Here is a 17,430-nt window from a genome sequence, read left to right on the forward strand (position 1 = left end):
ATTGCATTCAGTTCTCTGAATTACTAAAATTTAGATCTTATTGGACTAACATTTCTGATGTGACCTTCTCCATTTTGAATATTCACGACTGAAAGCTCTGCGAAAATTTCAAAGTACAGCTTTGAATACGCCCTGCTGTAAGGCTTCATAATAATGCAAAGCTGTAGGCTGGAATCCCAAGAACTGTTATGTGTACTTAAAGTCAATACGACTCGTGCACATGTAGCTGTGCGCAGGATTGCAGGCTTAATTTGAAAGAAGGAGGTATTGATACATAGGGACAGAATCATACTTGTTATAAAGAATTTATTGCTTTTTCTTTTGGAGTGCTAATGTGGATATACAGGATCATTTCAAAGGTGCAAAGCTCATTTCATATAAAGCATCCTGCAAATATTTTTCTTCTGTTTTCTTTTGGTTCTGTTTCGTTAGCGTATTCACAGTTTTTGTGAAAATACTATCTAAATAAATAAGAATTTAACAGTATGGGAGGTGGAAGTTTGTCTATAGTTTATTTCCAGACAGAAGGTTTAAATTTATTGGAAAGAGATTTCTGCAGTGACTGACCAGTACTGCCCCACATTCCCTGCAATCCTTATGACAGACAGACTGCCTGCCTCACATTAATTCACTTCACACTATTTCTATCGATCCACAGTCGGTTCCCTAGTCTCTTTGCACACATTGCCTGTCTGGCTGCCTACATCCACATCAGCACATATACACAAAGGCCACAGAAAGATAACCTTTTGCTTTCCATTAAAGACACAGTAGCCATTTCTTTCTATCTGCAGCACCATCAGACATATAAAATATATCAGAATTTCTATTGCCTGCTGGACAAATCGAGTGCTCAAAGATTTCAAGTACATCCAGTGTTATATTCTAGAAAACAAATCATTTTCACATTTTAAGAAAAGATGTTGCTCTGACCGAAAAAGATGTGTCTTGTGTGTGTGGTGCTGCGTGGGGGAAGGAAACCTGGAATTATATTTTGTGTGTGTGTGTGTGTGTGTGTGTGTGTGTGTGTATACACACACACACAGGGGAGGGGAGTCCTTTCAAAATGCATTTCGATTTGAAGAACCAACATTACATACAGACCAATTTGACCCTCTTGTAGCTATAATGAAAATAGCATTTTCTAAGATTCACACAGGACCCCAACATTTCACCACATCAATGTTTAGGCAGAATACAATGGTGCAGTAACTTTAAGAACTGTGCGCACAAGGAAATTCAGAGAGCAGGAACAGATTAACATCCATGCTTAAAAATATCTCTTCTTGCAAAAACGGGGGGGAAAAAACTAAAACAAAACACAAAACCCCTAACAAATAACAGGGGGAAATGCTGATATATACACTTATTTCCCCACCCCCTGACAATGCTATGAATGCTGATTTTGGGTTTCAGGAGGTGGCGCTGTGGGTAAAAGCCTCAGCGCCTAGGGCTTGCCAATTGAAAGGTCGGCGGTTCGAATCCCCGCGGCGGGGTGCGCTCCCGTTGCTCGGTCCCAGCGCCTGCCAACCTAGCAGTTCAAAAGCACCCCCGGGTGCAAGTAGATAAAGAGGGACCGCTTACTGGCGGGAAGGTAAACGGCGTTTCCGTGTGCTGCGCTGGCTCACCAGATGCAGCTTTGTCACGCTGGCCACATGACCTGGAAGTGTCTCCGGACAGCGCTGGCCCCCGGCCTCTTAAGTGAGATGGGCGCACAACCCTAGAGTCTGTCAAGACTGGCCCGTACGGGCAGGGGTACCTTTACCTTATATATATATATATATATATATATATATATATATATATATATATATATATTACTCCTGAAACCCAAAATCAGCATTCATATATATATATCTATATCTGCCTTCAGAGACAGTGTCCAAATTCCTGAGTCAAAATCCATGAATTACCACCCCAGTCAGAAAACAAGACTGCCTGATGAAATACTATGGATGAAAATCTAGAAGGAACTGAATCAGCCAGTGTTCATGATGCAAATCACCAAATGTTCGCAAGGGAGGATTTCCCCTTCCCCGAGGCTGACAAGTAACCTTCCCAGTCATTTCCAAGCCACTGGAACTGTACAGATACTGCCGACGCAGCAGCTTTAATTGGACTATTTGCAGAAAACAAATATGGTGCCAGCACAAAAGGCCACGGATGACACCGTCACAAGTAACAGCAGTAATAAGAACCAGGGGGATAGAAGAGGACACTGGGGCTATGCACAGGAAGACGGAGGTACCCAAATCTTACTCTGCCGCACTAGGCAGAGTCCTACCAGAAATCCAACTTGCCAACGAGCTTCCATGTTTCTCCCCAACATGCTGCTTTCCTTGTGGACAGAGAAAGCCAGAGAAATGTGTAGAAGTAGAATAAAGATATTTTGTCTGTCAGACACAAAGACATAGCACCGTGCTATGTTGATGGTGACATGCTGGAATAGGGGCCTCCTAAAACATTTTTTTAAAGCATTATGTCTGATAGTCCATGAATGAGTCTTTGCACCATGTCTTAGGTTGATTCCATGCCTACCTGCGTCGCAACCTTTACCTTTACCTTTTACCTTACTGGAATATAGCAGCACTTTTTTAAAAAAGGGGGCACTCAAGGGCACACAGTGCCAGCACCTGTTTTGTTTTTTGTTTAAAAGTGTGGCACTTACTGTAACAACTTCATGGTGAGGGTACCTATTTTTCTAGAAAGAAAGCACTGTGTATATGCGTGTGCGGAGAAAAAACCGATCAGAACTGAACTAAAGCATAATCTAAATGCATAGATGAATTATCATAAAATTGCCAAGTAATTGAACTGGGCACACCGAGTAATACCTCGCATCATCTGCTTATCGGAATTTAACATGATACTTTGTGAAGGGCACAATCCGAAGCGTGTCTACTCAGAAGGAAACCCCACTGAATTAAATGAGATTTACTCCCAGGAAACTGTGTGCAAAATTACAACCTATAATGTTTGGTTTTTGTTGAGCCAGGGAACCCTGCCGATAATTCATTATCAACTTTTATAAACGTATTTATTGCCTCCATTTAAAAAATTCTTTTGTTTCATTCTATCCAGAAACATTGGCTTTCCATCTCTCTTCTCCCTCCCCCTCCCCCCCTTTTAATTCAAAAAGAGAATGGAATAATATATGGCATAATGCAATGATTTCGGAGTTGGCTGCGCAAGGGGCGACTGCACACAATCTATGCCCATGACAAGCAGGGTGCAAGAGTTGTACAGCTGTTTTGGAAGAGAGAGAAAATGTGTTTTAGGTGGAAGAGACGGATACTGCTCACCATCAGGACTAAAGCAGTTACAAAAAGCCAATCACCCTAGATCCCACCCAAAGCAGCTTTTAAAGAATTAAACCTTTAAAAGAAAAACAAAGGAGAAAAGGAGAAGCAAAGAAAAACATCTCCAAGTCCCAAAACATCCCACTCGGTTTTCCCTGTATGTTCTGCTTATTACCAAAACGGTAGGGAAGAATTGGGAGTGCATTTCTATGAGAGCTCATCTGGCCCTGCTGTTCATCTTTCACCTAGAGTCATAATCCTCTCGCTATGACATCACAGCAGGCTATACGAGAAGTTAAAAGGAAAGTATAAAATTATATACAATCCGAATTTCTCCTAAAGGGGATGACTGTAAGTTCTCAATAGACTAATGTGCTTAGCTAGGGGCCGGGATCCAATTATTAATTTGATTACAATTCCTTCTATGCGGATCCACTCATCTGATTCAAAAGCAATATATTTCTGTGGTTTGACGGGGTGTCCAGATACCCACCCATTTCTCCTCTAAAGAGCTGGGGGAAATCTGCCCAAAATGTAGCAACTGTGCTATAGGGGGAGATGGAACAGGTAAAGGTGATGTCGGCACCACATAAACAAAAAGCCTGTGTGGCGTAGTGGTTAGATAGGGATGCCATATGTCTGGATTTTCCCATACATCCCCAGGATTTCAAGGGCGGAATTGACACCTGGGAGGAATATCTGAAAGGCGGCGCTTTGTCCTGGGTTTCTGAAATATGGCAACCCTAGGTTAGGGCATTGGACTAGGATGGGAGGCGGGCAGGATTCAAATCCCCACTCAGCTCAAATATGGGGAATGCCCCATATATGACCATCCTTATTTGATCAGTCTTGATCATGCTTGCCTTACAGATACAACCACTGACTTCCTAATTTCCTTGCAAATAAGTCTTCACCAATATCATTAATGGGAGAAAGGGGAAACAGTATGAATTTAACCCTCTAGAAGTTGAAGTGGCCACAAGGTATTTCATGCTGAAGAGCCTCAACCTATCTGGCCTATCTTCTGCAATTTTCTTCATTAAAGGCTGCCATCTACCTCTCAAAACTTCCAAGGGTTTATACCCTATGCTCAGCATTTGAAGAAGAGAAGAGTTTGAATTTGATATCCCGCTTTATCACTACCCAAAGGAGTCTCAAAGCGGCTAACATTCTCCTTTCCCTTCCTCCCCCTCAACAAACACTCTGTGAGGTGAGTGGGGCTGAGAGACTTCAGAGAAGTGTGACTAGCCCAAGGTCACCCAGCAGCTGCATGTGGAGGAGCAGGGAAGCGAACCCGGTTCCCCAGATTACGAGTCCACCGCTCTTAACCACTACACCACAGGTAACAGGCACATTTTGCCTGGCTCTTGGCCACTTGAGACCAATGGTTTCTCGCCCATCTGGAGGTGCATGTCTTGGGATCCATGGATCTTGACTGTTTTCACACACCAGCAAGACATCCTGCAGAATTCTCTCTGTTTACATCCATCTGCACAATCAGAATGAATTTCAGGAACCAAAAAGGTTACATTTAAAAATATGGCTTTTGAGTGGTCTGGTCCCAAAATTGCAACTAGGCATTCCGTTTTGGTGACTGTAACCCTGGTTTAACACTGCCTATTCTGCTTGTTTTCTACCAGGAGAATACCTGAAGGGATATCAGAGACTGAAACTGCAGGGACGCGGGTGGCGCTGTGGGTTAAACCACAGAGCCTAGGGCTTGCCGATCAGAAGGTCGGTGGTTTGAATCCCCGTGACGGGGTGAGCTCCCGTTGCTCGGTCCCTGCTCCTGCCAACCTAGCAGTTCGAAAACACGTCAAGCTGCAAATAGATAAATAGGTACCGCTCCGGCGGGAAGGTAAACGGCGTTTCCGTGCACTGCTCTGGTTTGCCAGAAGCGGCTTAGTCATGCTGGCCACATGACCCGGAAGCTGTATGCTGGCTCCCTCAGCCAATAAAGCGAGATGAGTGCCGCTACCCCAGAGTCGGCCACGACTGGACCTAATGGTCAGGGGTCCAAAAGAAAAAATAAAACAAAAAAAAGAGGGGGGGAGAGAGACTGAAACTGCCCCCTTCCAGCTACAACAGTATATTGCTCTTCCCCCTAGTCATGTGTACTGCGATCTTCTAAGCTGAAGAACATTCATAACCATAAATAGTCATTTTGATACTATACTGTATTATTATACTACACAGAAATGTTTAAATGTTTCTTTAATTGTCCTTGAATCTTCCTGCAACACTTGCCATCTTCTCCTGCCACACCAGAGCGGTGTGCCACACCCTTTGAGAACCACTGCTGTATGTAGTCATCATCTTCAAGCTGTGGGGACACTACAGTCTGAAAAGAGACCTGGACTTTTTCTGTTCCTCAGCATTTCTAGAAATCTCCAAATCAATACTAAGTTTTGTACCAATTTTAAATGCTCATTTTCCTCTCTATTTTAATTTTCTGTAGCATTAAAATGTGTTCGTGTTAGTTCATGTTGACTGCCTTCCATCACTGGTTCTTCTGTTTCTTAATACAGTCATACCTCAGGATAAATACGCGTCAGGATAAGTATTTTCAGGTTGCGCTCCATGGAGACCTGGAAGTAACGGAGCGCGTTACTTCCGGGTTTCGCCACTCGCGCAGACGGTCAAAATGACGTCATGCGCATGCGCAGAAGCGGCAAAACGCGACCCGCACATGCACAGTCGCGTCTTACGTTCTGTTCAGGATGCGAACAGGGCTCCGGAATGGATCCCGTTCGAATCCCGAGGTACCACTGTGTGTGTGTGTGTGTGTGTGTATGCGCGCCTCCTCCAAATCCTATATTGTCTTCATATGGACATATCAAAGTTGACTTCCAACACTCATAGATGGGAAAAAAACTAAATCTGGATCTCACTGCTCTGTCAATGCATGTATATATTTACGCCAGCGATGCCAATTATGATGGTTTGTTGGAAGAGAACCCATGAACTGCCACAGGTTCTTTGCAGGCTATTTACATATGGATTTGTAAAGGAACTAAAAGATGACAAACTGCTCTTAAACTGCAGAAGAAACACTGTGATTACTGTATATGAAAATGTAATGCTTCTAAAAGCAAAATATAGTTACATCAGTACATTACACTGATTAAATCTCAGTGTTTGTTTTATATATTCATAGCCAACAAATGGATTTTAAAAGGTACAAGTGTTGAACTAATTGAGGAAGCAATCACTTCATACAGCCAAGGCTTTTAGAGAATTAAGCTGTAAACATAAACTATGAAAAATATGAGTAAGAGAGGTTACTAGACCACAGAATTGCTACAATAAATGTTAAATGAGTAAGGTATTTGGCAGGTGAAAAATTGCAGGGAAAGGCAGGCAGGCGTACAAAGAACATAGCTGGATTTTACATTCCTTTATGAAAATCCTTAACAGCTCATCCAATATTTAAGATTTGTGTGCATCAGTAGATTTGCTGGAGAAACAAACGCAGATATTAGCTCTGATTTCTAGTAGTATATTGAATGCTTTCAGTTAACAGTGCAACCCTACTCAGAAGTAAGCTTCGGTTCCCGTTATTCCCAGGTAAATTGGGTATAGGATTGTAGTCTGAAATATATATAATGGCTAAGGTGCTAGATCAGTGGGATATGCACAGACTCCTTAAGGGCTGAGCTTTACAGCCTAATCCAAGACAACTGTTTCCGATGCAGCCCGTCATCTGTAGTGCAACTCTATGCATATTCAGTTGGAAATAAATCGCACTGCGTACAACTGGATTAGGATTGCAGCCCTAACACTGCAGTTATTGAGTAATGATAATTACTACCAGGTGTGTAATCAACAGTATCACTGTGTATTTATTACTATTTATTTATATACCGCTCGACATCAACATAAGCTTCCAAGAGCTTTACAAAGTACAAAATATACAGTGTATCCTGAATAATGGGTAATTCATCCTGAGTGTCTAGATTTCTAGCCAGCACCATTATCTCTAATAGTTAAGGGACTTGTAGTTTAGTAATGATACTAAATTTTGACAATGAATGGAAAAAAACCAAATGACAACTGCTCTTGCTTTGAACTCCAACCCTCCAGAGCTGCATCCAAAACTTCTCCATTTCAGGATCTAGACCCAGAAAGCAAAGAAGAAGAAACTTGGCTCAACTTCCTCCATCAGAAAGCATGGATTAACTTGTTCCAGTGGGGGGGGGGGCACTCCTCTTACAAAAACAGGACACAGTAATGAAAGTCAGAGCGGCAATCAACTACCATTACACCAGGTCATCATTCCTTCCCTTCTTCACCTGCCTTAATCAGCAACAGACCAAGAGAAGAACCCTGCTAATCTGGGAATGATTCTGTGCGAAACCTTAAATTATTCCTTTAGCGGCATCCATCCTGCATACCAAATAAGGCAAAAGAGTCGTTGGCAAAGGCAAGAATACAAAAAAGGGTGAGATCAGGATCCAGGAAAACCTGTGCAAAAGTACAGGAAAAGCACTTGCACCCAAATTGCTTCTCCACCAGCACCCACAGGAGTGCAGAAGAGGCGAAACTATTCCCTTTCAGCAGGACCTTTTCCATCTCATTCGATGCTGCCCTACAAGGCTCCTCAGTATGTGCAGGGTATGCACAGAGGGAACTCTGCACCGCAGCCTTATAACACCGTCAAATTCTGACACACATACAGTGGTGCCTCGCAAGACGAAATTAATTCGTTCCGCGAGTTTTGTCGTCTTTCGATTTTTTTCGTCTTGCGAAGCACGGTGTCAGAAAAGTTTTGGAAAAGCTTCAAAAATCACCAAAGTCTTCAAAAACCTCAAAAAAGGCTACCACACCGCGTGCTATGAGTTGCTCCTCGAAGTCAAGTCGCAACTGTATTAACGGTTTTAAGAAAAAGGAAACAAACTTGCAAGACGTTTCCGTCTTGCGAAGCAAGCCCATAGGGGAAATCGTCTTGCGAAGCAACTCAAAAAACCAAAAACCCTTTCGTCTTGCGAGTTTTCCGTCTTGCGAGGCATTTGTCTTGCGAGGTACCACTGTATACACAAATTAAGCAAACTTGTGCAAAGTTGCCCAAACTGCATAACTTGGCTTTTTAAAAGTATCCTATTATTAATCAGTTGAAATCAGAAGTGAGAAAACGTTACGTTACCCTAGAATCAGTCATCTTGATAACCATCCACCAAGTTTTCTTTCATTTCCTACTTTAATAATAATTTACTGTTCAACCCACTGAATTATTACAGCTGCATAAAGCATTTGTCCCCTTTCAAAAGCCAGAGCACTAGGGAGGCAACAGATCCACTTAGCATATCCGTTTGTATATATAAAGCTGCTTCTTAAAAGGAGGACAAATGGTGGACATAGGAACTGCACGATCCATTATAGCACATGTGCAAGGAGTCTATATTCAGGACCAGGTAAGTAATTTGGGATCCATCTGTAACATCAGAGGAGTAAATGGTTGGTGGTAGCACCATTTTACCTGCTTATGCTGGTGCATCGGCTATGACCTTACATGCACAGGAAGAGAATGTCCTGGTAACCTTTTGTTTGGCAGTGCCTTCTACTGTGTATACTATCTTTGAAGATGGTCTGAAAAGTTAGAATATGGTTGCGTAATTGCCGCCTGAGATCGCACGTTGCAATACTTGGCCACCTTTCCAGGTTGTTTCCAGGCTCAATCTGAAGTGCTGCCTTTGATCTTTAAAGCTCCTCACAGCCAGAGACTGGGGTGCTTGGAAGATGGCATCTTCCGACAAGCACAGACCTGGACCCTTCCATCCTTGTTGGAGGCAAGTCCTTGTTGGCCCCTAGGGCTGCCATATTTCAAATAATGAAAAGCCAGGCACAAAAGTTGTTGAGTTTCCTGTTCCCCCCACCCCAAAAAAGTTGCTGAGTTTTCTTTGCAAGGAGAAAAAGAAGAGGAAGTTGTTGTTTTGGAGCTATGAGTGAAGAGTGTCCTTCCATCAGTGATATCCAGGTTATGGAATACTGTGTCCTAGGAAAGCCCACCCAACAGCTACTCTGATGGCTTCCTGCACATCAGGTGACGTCCCATTTACTTCCCCAGGGTCTTTTAAATCTTGCTGTAGCTTTGTAATTTTGCTCTGAGCTATGCTATTCTCATAATCTGTTCTTCCTATATGACCTGGTCTTGATTTTAATTTGGACTTGTTTTAATACCGTGTTATATTTAATCAATGCTTATTTTATTATAATTGTTTTTAACCTGTTTTTTATTTAAAAAAGAATGTGTGAGCTGACATGATAAATGTGTGCATATTCAGTTTTTAGTTGGTTGACTAGTTTCGTTCTGTTCAATTTTGCAATTCTGTTTGTCTATGATTTACATTGCATTGTGGATTTTAAATTTTGATGCAGACTGCCCCGAAATCCACCTTTGGATGGTGGTGCAGTTTATAAATTCTTAAAATAAATAGTGTACCATAAATCAATGCCTAACACATGCTATATACATGGGCACCGGCATAGTCTGCACCAAACCAAACTTGGACAGATATATATTTTAAAAGCTTCCTAGACACTTGCTTTACTGCAGAAATGTGTTCCCGTATTCTTGCACTGTGTTTTGTAAAGCTCTTTATTTCCATTAGCATTAAAAAAAAACCTCAGTTCTTCAGCAAATCAGAAAGAGACTAATGGCACAAATCAATACCATACTCTTCAGTACAACTAATATTAGGGCATTTTCTACAACAGTACTCACTAACACTGCTAGCAATAAGGTGCTATCCACCTATTTTTTACTTGTAATTGCAGCAGAAAAAAAGAACAATCAACAAAAACATGAATCGCCCCCCTTAAAAAATATTTAATGAACTTTCGTATGAGGCAAGCCTTGCCATGCAATGGCTTGGATTTATTTACTTTTTTATTTTCTCAAAACACCATATTCTAGAATTCAATCTTGAATAGCACAGATTTGGCAAATATCCTACTGAATTTTAATTGCAAACCAATTAAACCAGGCATGGCTGGTTTGGGACTACAATTCCCATCATCCCTGACCACTGGTCCTGTTAGCTAGGGATGATGGGAGTTGTAGTCCCAAAACAGCTGGACGGCCAAGTTTGGCCATGCCTGAATTAAACAAAGCCAGTTATACCTTTTTAACTTGCACTTAAATTATCTCCAAAAAAAAAGTAATGAGGAAAAAAACATTTACATCTGGAAAAAGTTGTAAACACTTACAATGAGGAACTTTTAGGCTCAACAGAGATGTCATGACTGTCACGTTAAACACAATGACAAGTGGCTCTTCCTTGAGCATAAGGAAGATAACTGGATTCAGGCTAATAATGGTGCAGCTCAGCATCAAGTAGTGGGCCAAGAAGTAATGATTCCAAGGTACAGAAGCAAGACAAGAGATACAGGACTGAAGAGAAGCAGTGAAGATGTCCCAACAGTTACCGTACCTTGCTGCCCAAGCTTTTAAGGACAAGGCAAGGTGAGATCACTCGCAAGACACTCTTCACCTTCCAGGAGGGCTGCATGTTCAAACATGCTCTCCACCTAGGTAGAGGTGTCTAATTCTACCTACAGACATGGCACCTGCATCTCGATGACAGGACTGTGCCCTGCCCTCTGACTCCACCCCCTCCTCCTGCTCAGTACCTCCCACTGGCTGGCTGAAGTCCCTCCCCCTGCCTTGCTGGAGGAGCAATGGAGAGAGCTGGCAGATCTTCTCCAGAGTCACAGGGAGAGTGACCCCTGGGTGCCAATCTTCAAGCCCCAGCTCTGCTTTTTCTCCTTCCTCCTCCTCTTCCATCCGGGGCTGCCAAACCATGCCAGATCCTGACAGAACCGAGGGACCAATGGCAAATCAGGGAGCCATCAACAAATCACGTTTAAGGAAGCTTAACTCAGTAAATTGCCCCGTGTCATTTGAGACATCATCAGACAAACAGAAATAATGGTTTGCTTGAAATGGTTTTTTCAAATCATACCTTGTGCTACCTATGGTTTGGTGCAATAATATCCCTCTGCTTCCAGAGGGTGGGATGCAGGTGGCACTATGGTCTAAACCACTGAGCCTAGGTTGGCAGTTCGAATCCCCATGATGGGGTGAGCTCCCATTGCTCTGTCCCAGCTCCTGCCAACCTAGCAGTTTGAAAGTATGCCAAAAGGTGCAAGTAGATAAATAGGTACCGCTCCGGCGGGAAGGTAAACAGCGTTTCTGTGCGCTGCTCAGGTATCGCCAGAAGCGTCTTGGTCATGCTAGCCACATGACCTGGATAAACTATCTGCAGACAAACGTCGGCTTCCTCGGCAAGTAAAGCGAGATGAGCGCTGCAACCCCAGAGTCGTTCGCGACTGGACTTAACTGTCAGGGGTCCTTTACCATTTTATTTTTTTACTTCCAGAGGCAGCTGTACGATGGCATAGTACATAGCATATTATTCCAAGATGGGCAAAAGCCCTTTTTGCAAATATTGGCTGTGTTCGTTTTGGGTTGTATGATACATTTTTTTTCCTATTAAAGAAGCAAACATAATGCTTCAGATCTAATAATAATAATAATAATAATAATAATAATAATAATAGTAATAGTAATCTTTTACTAGCTCAGAGCAGCTAGAAGGATGGAAGAGAAATTGATATACAAAAAAAGATGCCAATGATAGAGATTATGCAGGGGTTATTGAGTTTTTCATTCATGAAATATAATGCTATCTTTTTGGTTTCTTGGGATCTCTCCTACTACTGTAGTTGATCACCTGTTTTCGTGGCTCATGACAGTACCTGCAGCGCACCTTAGGTATTTATTGGCAGCTAATGTGCTGCCTTCCAGATGTTGGCTGGGGCCAATGGGAATTGTAACCCAACAACACCTGTGGAGAAAGCACCTTTAAAAATGTGTTTAGTAGAACAGTGCTTGATTTAGATGCAATTTATGTTTATGAGGTTAAGGGTTAAAGTTGTAATAGGAAGCATCCTTCCTTGGTGGTTGAGAGTTAGCTGTTGTTTAGTGACATAGGCTTGGTCTGGGGAAACTGGGTTATTTTAAATACTGAGGTAGAGGATTGTAAAATTACACTTTTTATTAGTTTGTGGGTAGAAACTCTTGGTCACGCACAGAAAAAAAATGTTCTGGGGAGGAGAGAATTCTGTGTCACTTGTATTTGATTGGTTGAAGGACAGGCTGGCTGGGACATAAATAGGCATATTCTACTATTTTTTGGGAAAACCACAGAAAAGAAGATGAAGACGGCAAAGAAGGGGACCAGCCGAAAAGGAGAATCATTCCTATCTCATAACCTAAATACCATAGTTTATTGCCACATTCGAACACCCCCAAAGTATTGTCCATGTACCTTGTATGTAATTATTTAATATAAATAATGCTGGGGTTAAACTTAAGGTCAAAAGACTGAGTGTTATTTTTTTTACTGACATTTGTTCTTGGAAACAGCACAGAGTATCTCCATGTAAATCTAGATTATATATCCCATTTAGATTTAACAAGATCATTATATATCTTTCCAAAAAAATCAATTGGCATTTAACACACAAAACACTCTCAACAAAAGGAAATTCAATTCCGTTGGGCAAAACGTTTTTTGTTGTCATAAAAATGTCTGCTATATTAGAAATAAACAAATTCCTGCTCACCAATAAAATGAACTAAATGATCTAGCTTGGGTTGAAACGGCTGCACCAAAGTACAGACTTCATTATATTTGGATGAAATTTGACTGGTGCAATACAACCGGTCTGTTACGGCAACCAATACAGCCCGATTTGAGGTAGATCAGGATGGTATATACACAATGTAAATTTGAAATATTGAATTAATTCAAGGACAAATGTCTTGTCATATTCATACAGTTGTCATTGAAGGACTTGTTTACTTTACCCCAGACTTTCAACATCCCTATATCCAATGCTGACATCTGAGAAAGAGATCTATGTCAAGCTCTGAAATCTAGCTTTCCCTATGAAACATACTGGTTTCCATTGTTATTTGAAATGTCTTCTCTTAAATCCACATTTTTAAGCACATTTGGATTAAACAGAAAATACTCACGTGAGATAACACTGTCCATGTACTGTGGCAAATACGGAGCCCACATGTCAATCGTCTCCTTCCTTCCTGTCTGCTCAATTCTTCTCAATTCTGCTAACAGCAAGGCCTGGGCAGCTTCTCGTACCTACAAACCCAAGGAAGACACATGTTTGCAAAAGGACTCCATAATGTTCACATAAAGGTACAGGTAAAGGGACCCCTGACCATTAGGTCCAGTCGTGGCCGACTCTGGGGTTGCGGCGCTCATCTTGTTTTATTGGCCGAGGGAGCCGGTGTACAGCTTCCGGGTCATGTGGCCAGCATGACTAAGCCGCTTCTGGCGAACCAGAGCAGCACATGGAAATGCTGTTTACCTTCCTGCCGGAGCAGTACCTATTTATCTACTTGCACTTTTGACGTGCTTTCAAACTGCTAGGTTGGCAGGAGCAGAGACCGAGCAACGGGAGCTCACCCCGTCGCAGGGATTTGGACCACCGACCTTCTGATCAGCAAGCCCTAGGCTCTGTGGTTTAACCCACAGCACCACCCGCACAGACGTTAAGGAACCTTTTCTAGCACCCTCTGCCACAAGAGGAATCACAGAGTGATTTTCAAAACACCACAAAAAAACTTCTTGTATGAGAAAACAACCACTAAACTATTAAAATTATTCATCAATTATAAAACCATCATAGATATGGTTTATCACATCCTAAGTCCTTCAGTATTCTGGACTTCAATAATCAACTGGATGGGAAAACAGCTGTTTTAACCTAGGAATTTTGTTAAGAGCTGGTGTCTCCCAGGGGAGAGAATTCAACAGTCAGGGTGCTATCACAGTGAAGTCCAAGTCAGATGATATGGGGGAGGGGGAACACTCCTACAGGTAAAAAAAAGAAAAAAAGAAGAATGCTGGTACGCAAAATGTATTGGTTGCAGATATTGCTTGTGAATGACATCTTACCAAAGCAAAGATAGTTGGCATGATAGATAGCATAAAAAACCTCTTTCCGCAGTTAGCTTACAAGGTCCCCAAATGCTTCCATCATCCATTTAGGTACAACAGAATTTATAAAGGGACTATCTTTCCCAGACAGTTCAGTGATCAACAATGTCACGTTCATGCATAGGAACAATACTGTACAACTTCCTCATACCCTGCTAGGGCACGTGTGGATGGAAGAGCCATATGGGCAAAGCCAACAGATTATTCTCATGGAGACACTGGCCATACAAAACCCTGAGAGGGACCCACGGGATTCTAGCAGAACTGCACCTTTACAACAGTGGTGCCTAAACTGTGGCCTTCCAGATGTTGTTGTGTTCCAATGACCATCAGTCCCAGTCAGCCAGAATGGTTACTAGTCAGGGATAGAGTGAACTGTGGTTCAAGAACTTCTGGAGAACCACAGGTTTCCCACACCTCATTTACTGGTTCAGGAAGAAAAGCCACCAATGGAAAATACCTCCCTCACCACTATGCCACAGTATGAGCTGGGTGTAAAAACATCTCAGAAGTAACAGAGAACTTGGCATGGTGGAATTATAGACTTGATTCGCAGAATTCATGATACTGCCTTAATACACTGCAAGAACACAGCATTGCTTAGGATTCCTCTTCAGGACCCTGCGATCTGAGGCACTTCATTGCGTGCCTCCTCTGCAGGAGGTTCGGAAGATGGAAACAAGGAAACAGGGCCTTTTCTGCAGTGGCTCCCCACTTGCGGAATGCTGTCTCTAGGAAGGCTTTTGGCTAATTAAACAATCTATAGCCTTTTAAACTGTGGGGGTATTGTTTTTGTTTGTTATTATGGTGCGTTTTATTGTGTTTCTATACTGTAAACCACCCTGTGATCTTTGAATGAAGTTTGGTATATAAATAATAATAATAATAATAATAATAATAATAATAATAATAATAATAATAATAATAATTCTACCTCAGTATACAAGAGAATTAAAGCTTAATATTCTTGAGAATAAAAGCTGAAATTCTTACATGTTTTGCTAGACATTCACTAGCAACACTAAAGAGTGTGTGTTCACACACAGCTTCTCCTCCCTAAGTCTTTGGGATGAGGCAGGCTAGAAACTGAAATAAAAGATTAGCTTAGCACAGAGTAAGGTTTCATCTACCATGTGTGCATGAACTCCACCACTGCCACACAATCCTGGCAGCAGATTTTCAATTAAGCTTAGGAGCCAGCTCAAAACACTACTGTAAATGTCACAGGTCTGCTCCTCATATATTTCTTTTAAAGCTGCACAATCAACTTTTTCTTCTTCTTTTTTTCTTTTGGCCACAACAGCATAGATGTGATGTCAAGGCCAGATAGTCATTTATCAAAAATAGTAGACGCCAACCCCATTTGCCGACGAGTGGAGTTACGTTCGAACAACTCAGCAAGCTCTCTGACTTGCGAAACCTCTCAGCTGAACGCCCTTCTCCTTACTGGAACAAAAGACCGCTCCGAAAATTTGAAGAGAGTTGAATATTCATTGCAAATTTCAAAAGACGTCTTTGTCTTTCCTGCCTGCCGTCGTCACCCACACCAAAAAGCAAATGATGGACCTCAGCATTGCTGAGGGGAAACTAATATTAATTGGAAGCGGCGCCTCTCAGCATTTCATTTCAAATAACTACACATAGTGGAGGGAAAGAGTTTCCTGGACCGTGACTTAAAAGGGTTCTTGTTCTCTAAGCGCGCTCTTCCCTCCTGCTCTTTTTAAAAAAATATGTATAGCACTGAAGAGGATTAAAAATGAATTTGCAGCAGTTATTGAACTGCTGATGCATGAGGAGTAAACAAACTGCATGCAGCTCCGTCGAAACATGTTGAAATGGTCTGTGGCTTATGGAAATGGAGGATTTTGGTATTCATAAGTGGTCCCACACGCTGTAATGGAACAACGATGACATCCAGTGGCCGGCAAGATTCATCATGTACTTTGGATTAACCGCGTTCTCCGAGGCCTAGCTTCCCATTTAACTACAATATACTGTTGTTATGAGGGGATGTTAACTCTCCATTTTACAAAACTGACCTGCAAATTGAATTGCATATACCTAGATATATAAATCCAGCCTTTAAACCAGAATTATGGTACGCTTTTCTTGGAACAATATATCCGACATAAAAATAATATCCCCATGTTGGCCAACAGATTCATTTCATTCGCACCCACCCACCCTCCCCTCACCCCCACGGCCGCCTTCAATAAAAAACAGTACCTCCAAGCATCGATCTTGCCATCTACGAGCTAACATTTCAAGGAGAGGTGGTCTAAATTTATCCAGGCCCAACAGGTCAGGAAGCATAACACAATGCATAGCGGCAAGTTGACTCCATCCTGTTGAAGACACAGCCAAAGCATTACGAAAACAGCCATCATCAAATGCCACTAGATTTATTAGCATCCACAGCTATGTTTGTCAATTCTGAAGTTATCATGACCTGCTTGACCACAATGACCCCTTTTAAAAATATACTGCATCTTAAGCAACAGGAATGCAGTTGTACTGAATACCTTAACTTAAAACTGATACGTTATCGGTATATGCGCACGCTAACCTCCCCTCCTGATTACTGACATTATTTGAAGCTCCTATCATCTACATTTGAATTATTCACTGCTTTATTTTGTTGTCTCTGCCATTTGTTCCCTACACTTCATAACTTCGGATTTCAGAAAGCACAACTTCCGGGTATATAAGCTCATCCTAGTTCAGAGTTACATTAGGGCATTAACAGTGAAATCCTGCACAACCCCTCTCAGAAATAAGTCTACTGGGTTCAGAGGGGCTTACTCCCACCTGATAATTATCCTTCTATAACTATGCATTTGTAATCGCTCTAACTGAGGCACAACCAAACTTGGCACTCCAGCTGTTTTTGGACTACAACTCCCATCATCCCTAGCTAACAGGACCAGTGTTCAGGGATCATGGGAATTGTAGTCCCAAAACAGCTGGAGGGCCATGCCTGCAAGTCTAACCTAAGGACCCTCCTTTACTGAGATTAAAAAGAAAGCTAGGGCAATTGACAAAATAGCTATGTGAAGAGCCATCAGGAGGATAGCATTTCTTCCCTTCTTCCTCCTAATCTCCCC

The 17,430-nt window shown here is 42.0% G+C and overlaps 1 protein-coding gene across 4 annotated transcripts in view; it reads right to left on the reverse strand.

The window, feature by feature from the left end:
- Positions 1-17,430, reverse strand: part of WDR7 (WD repeat domain 7) — a 213,668-nt gene that overhangs the window by 146,435 nt on the left and 49,803 nt on the right. For all 4 annotated transcript variants that reach the window (XM_028747877.2, XM_028747879.2, XM_028747876.2 and 1 more), the window contains 2 exons: positions 16,553-16,671; positions 13,342-13,465 (listed from right to left, as the gene is read on the reverse strand). In XM_028747877.2, coding sequence (XP_028603710.2) covers positions 13,342-13,465; positions 16,553-16,671 — 243 coding nt within the window. The remainder of the gene's footprint in view (positions 1-13,341; positions 13,466-16,552; positions 16,672-17,430) is intronic.

This window comes from Podarcis muralis, chromosome 11 (assembly GCF_964188315.1).
Source record: "Podarcis muralis chromosome 11, rPodMur119.hap1.1, whole genome shotgun sequence".
Classification (NCBI taxonomy): domain Eukaryota; kingdom Metazoa; phylum Chordata; class Lepidosauria; order Squamata; family Lacertidae; genus Podarcis; species Podarcis muralis.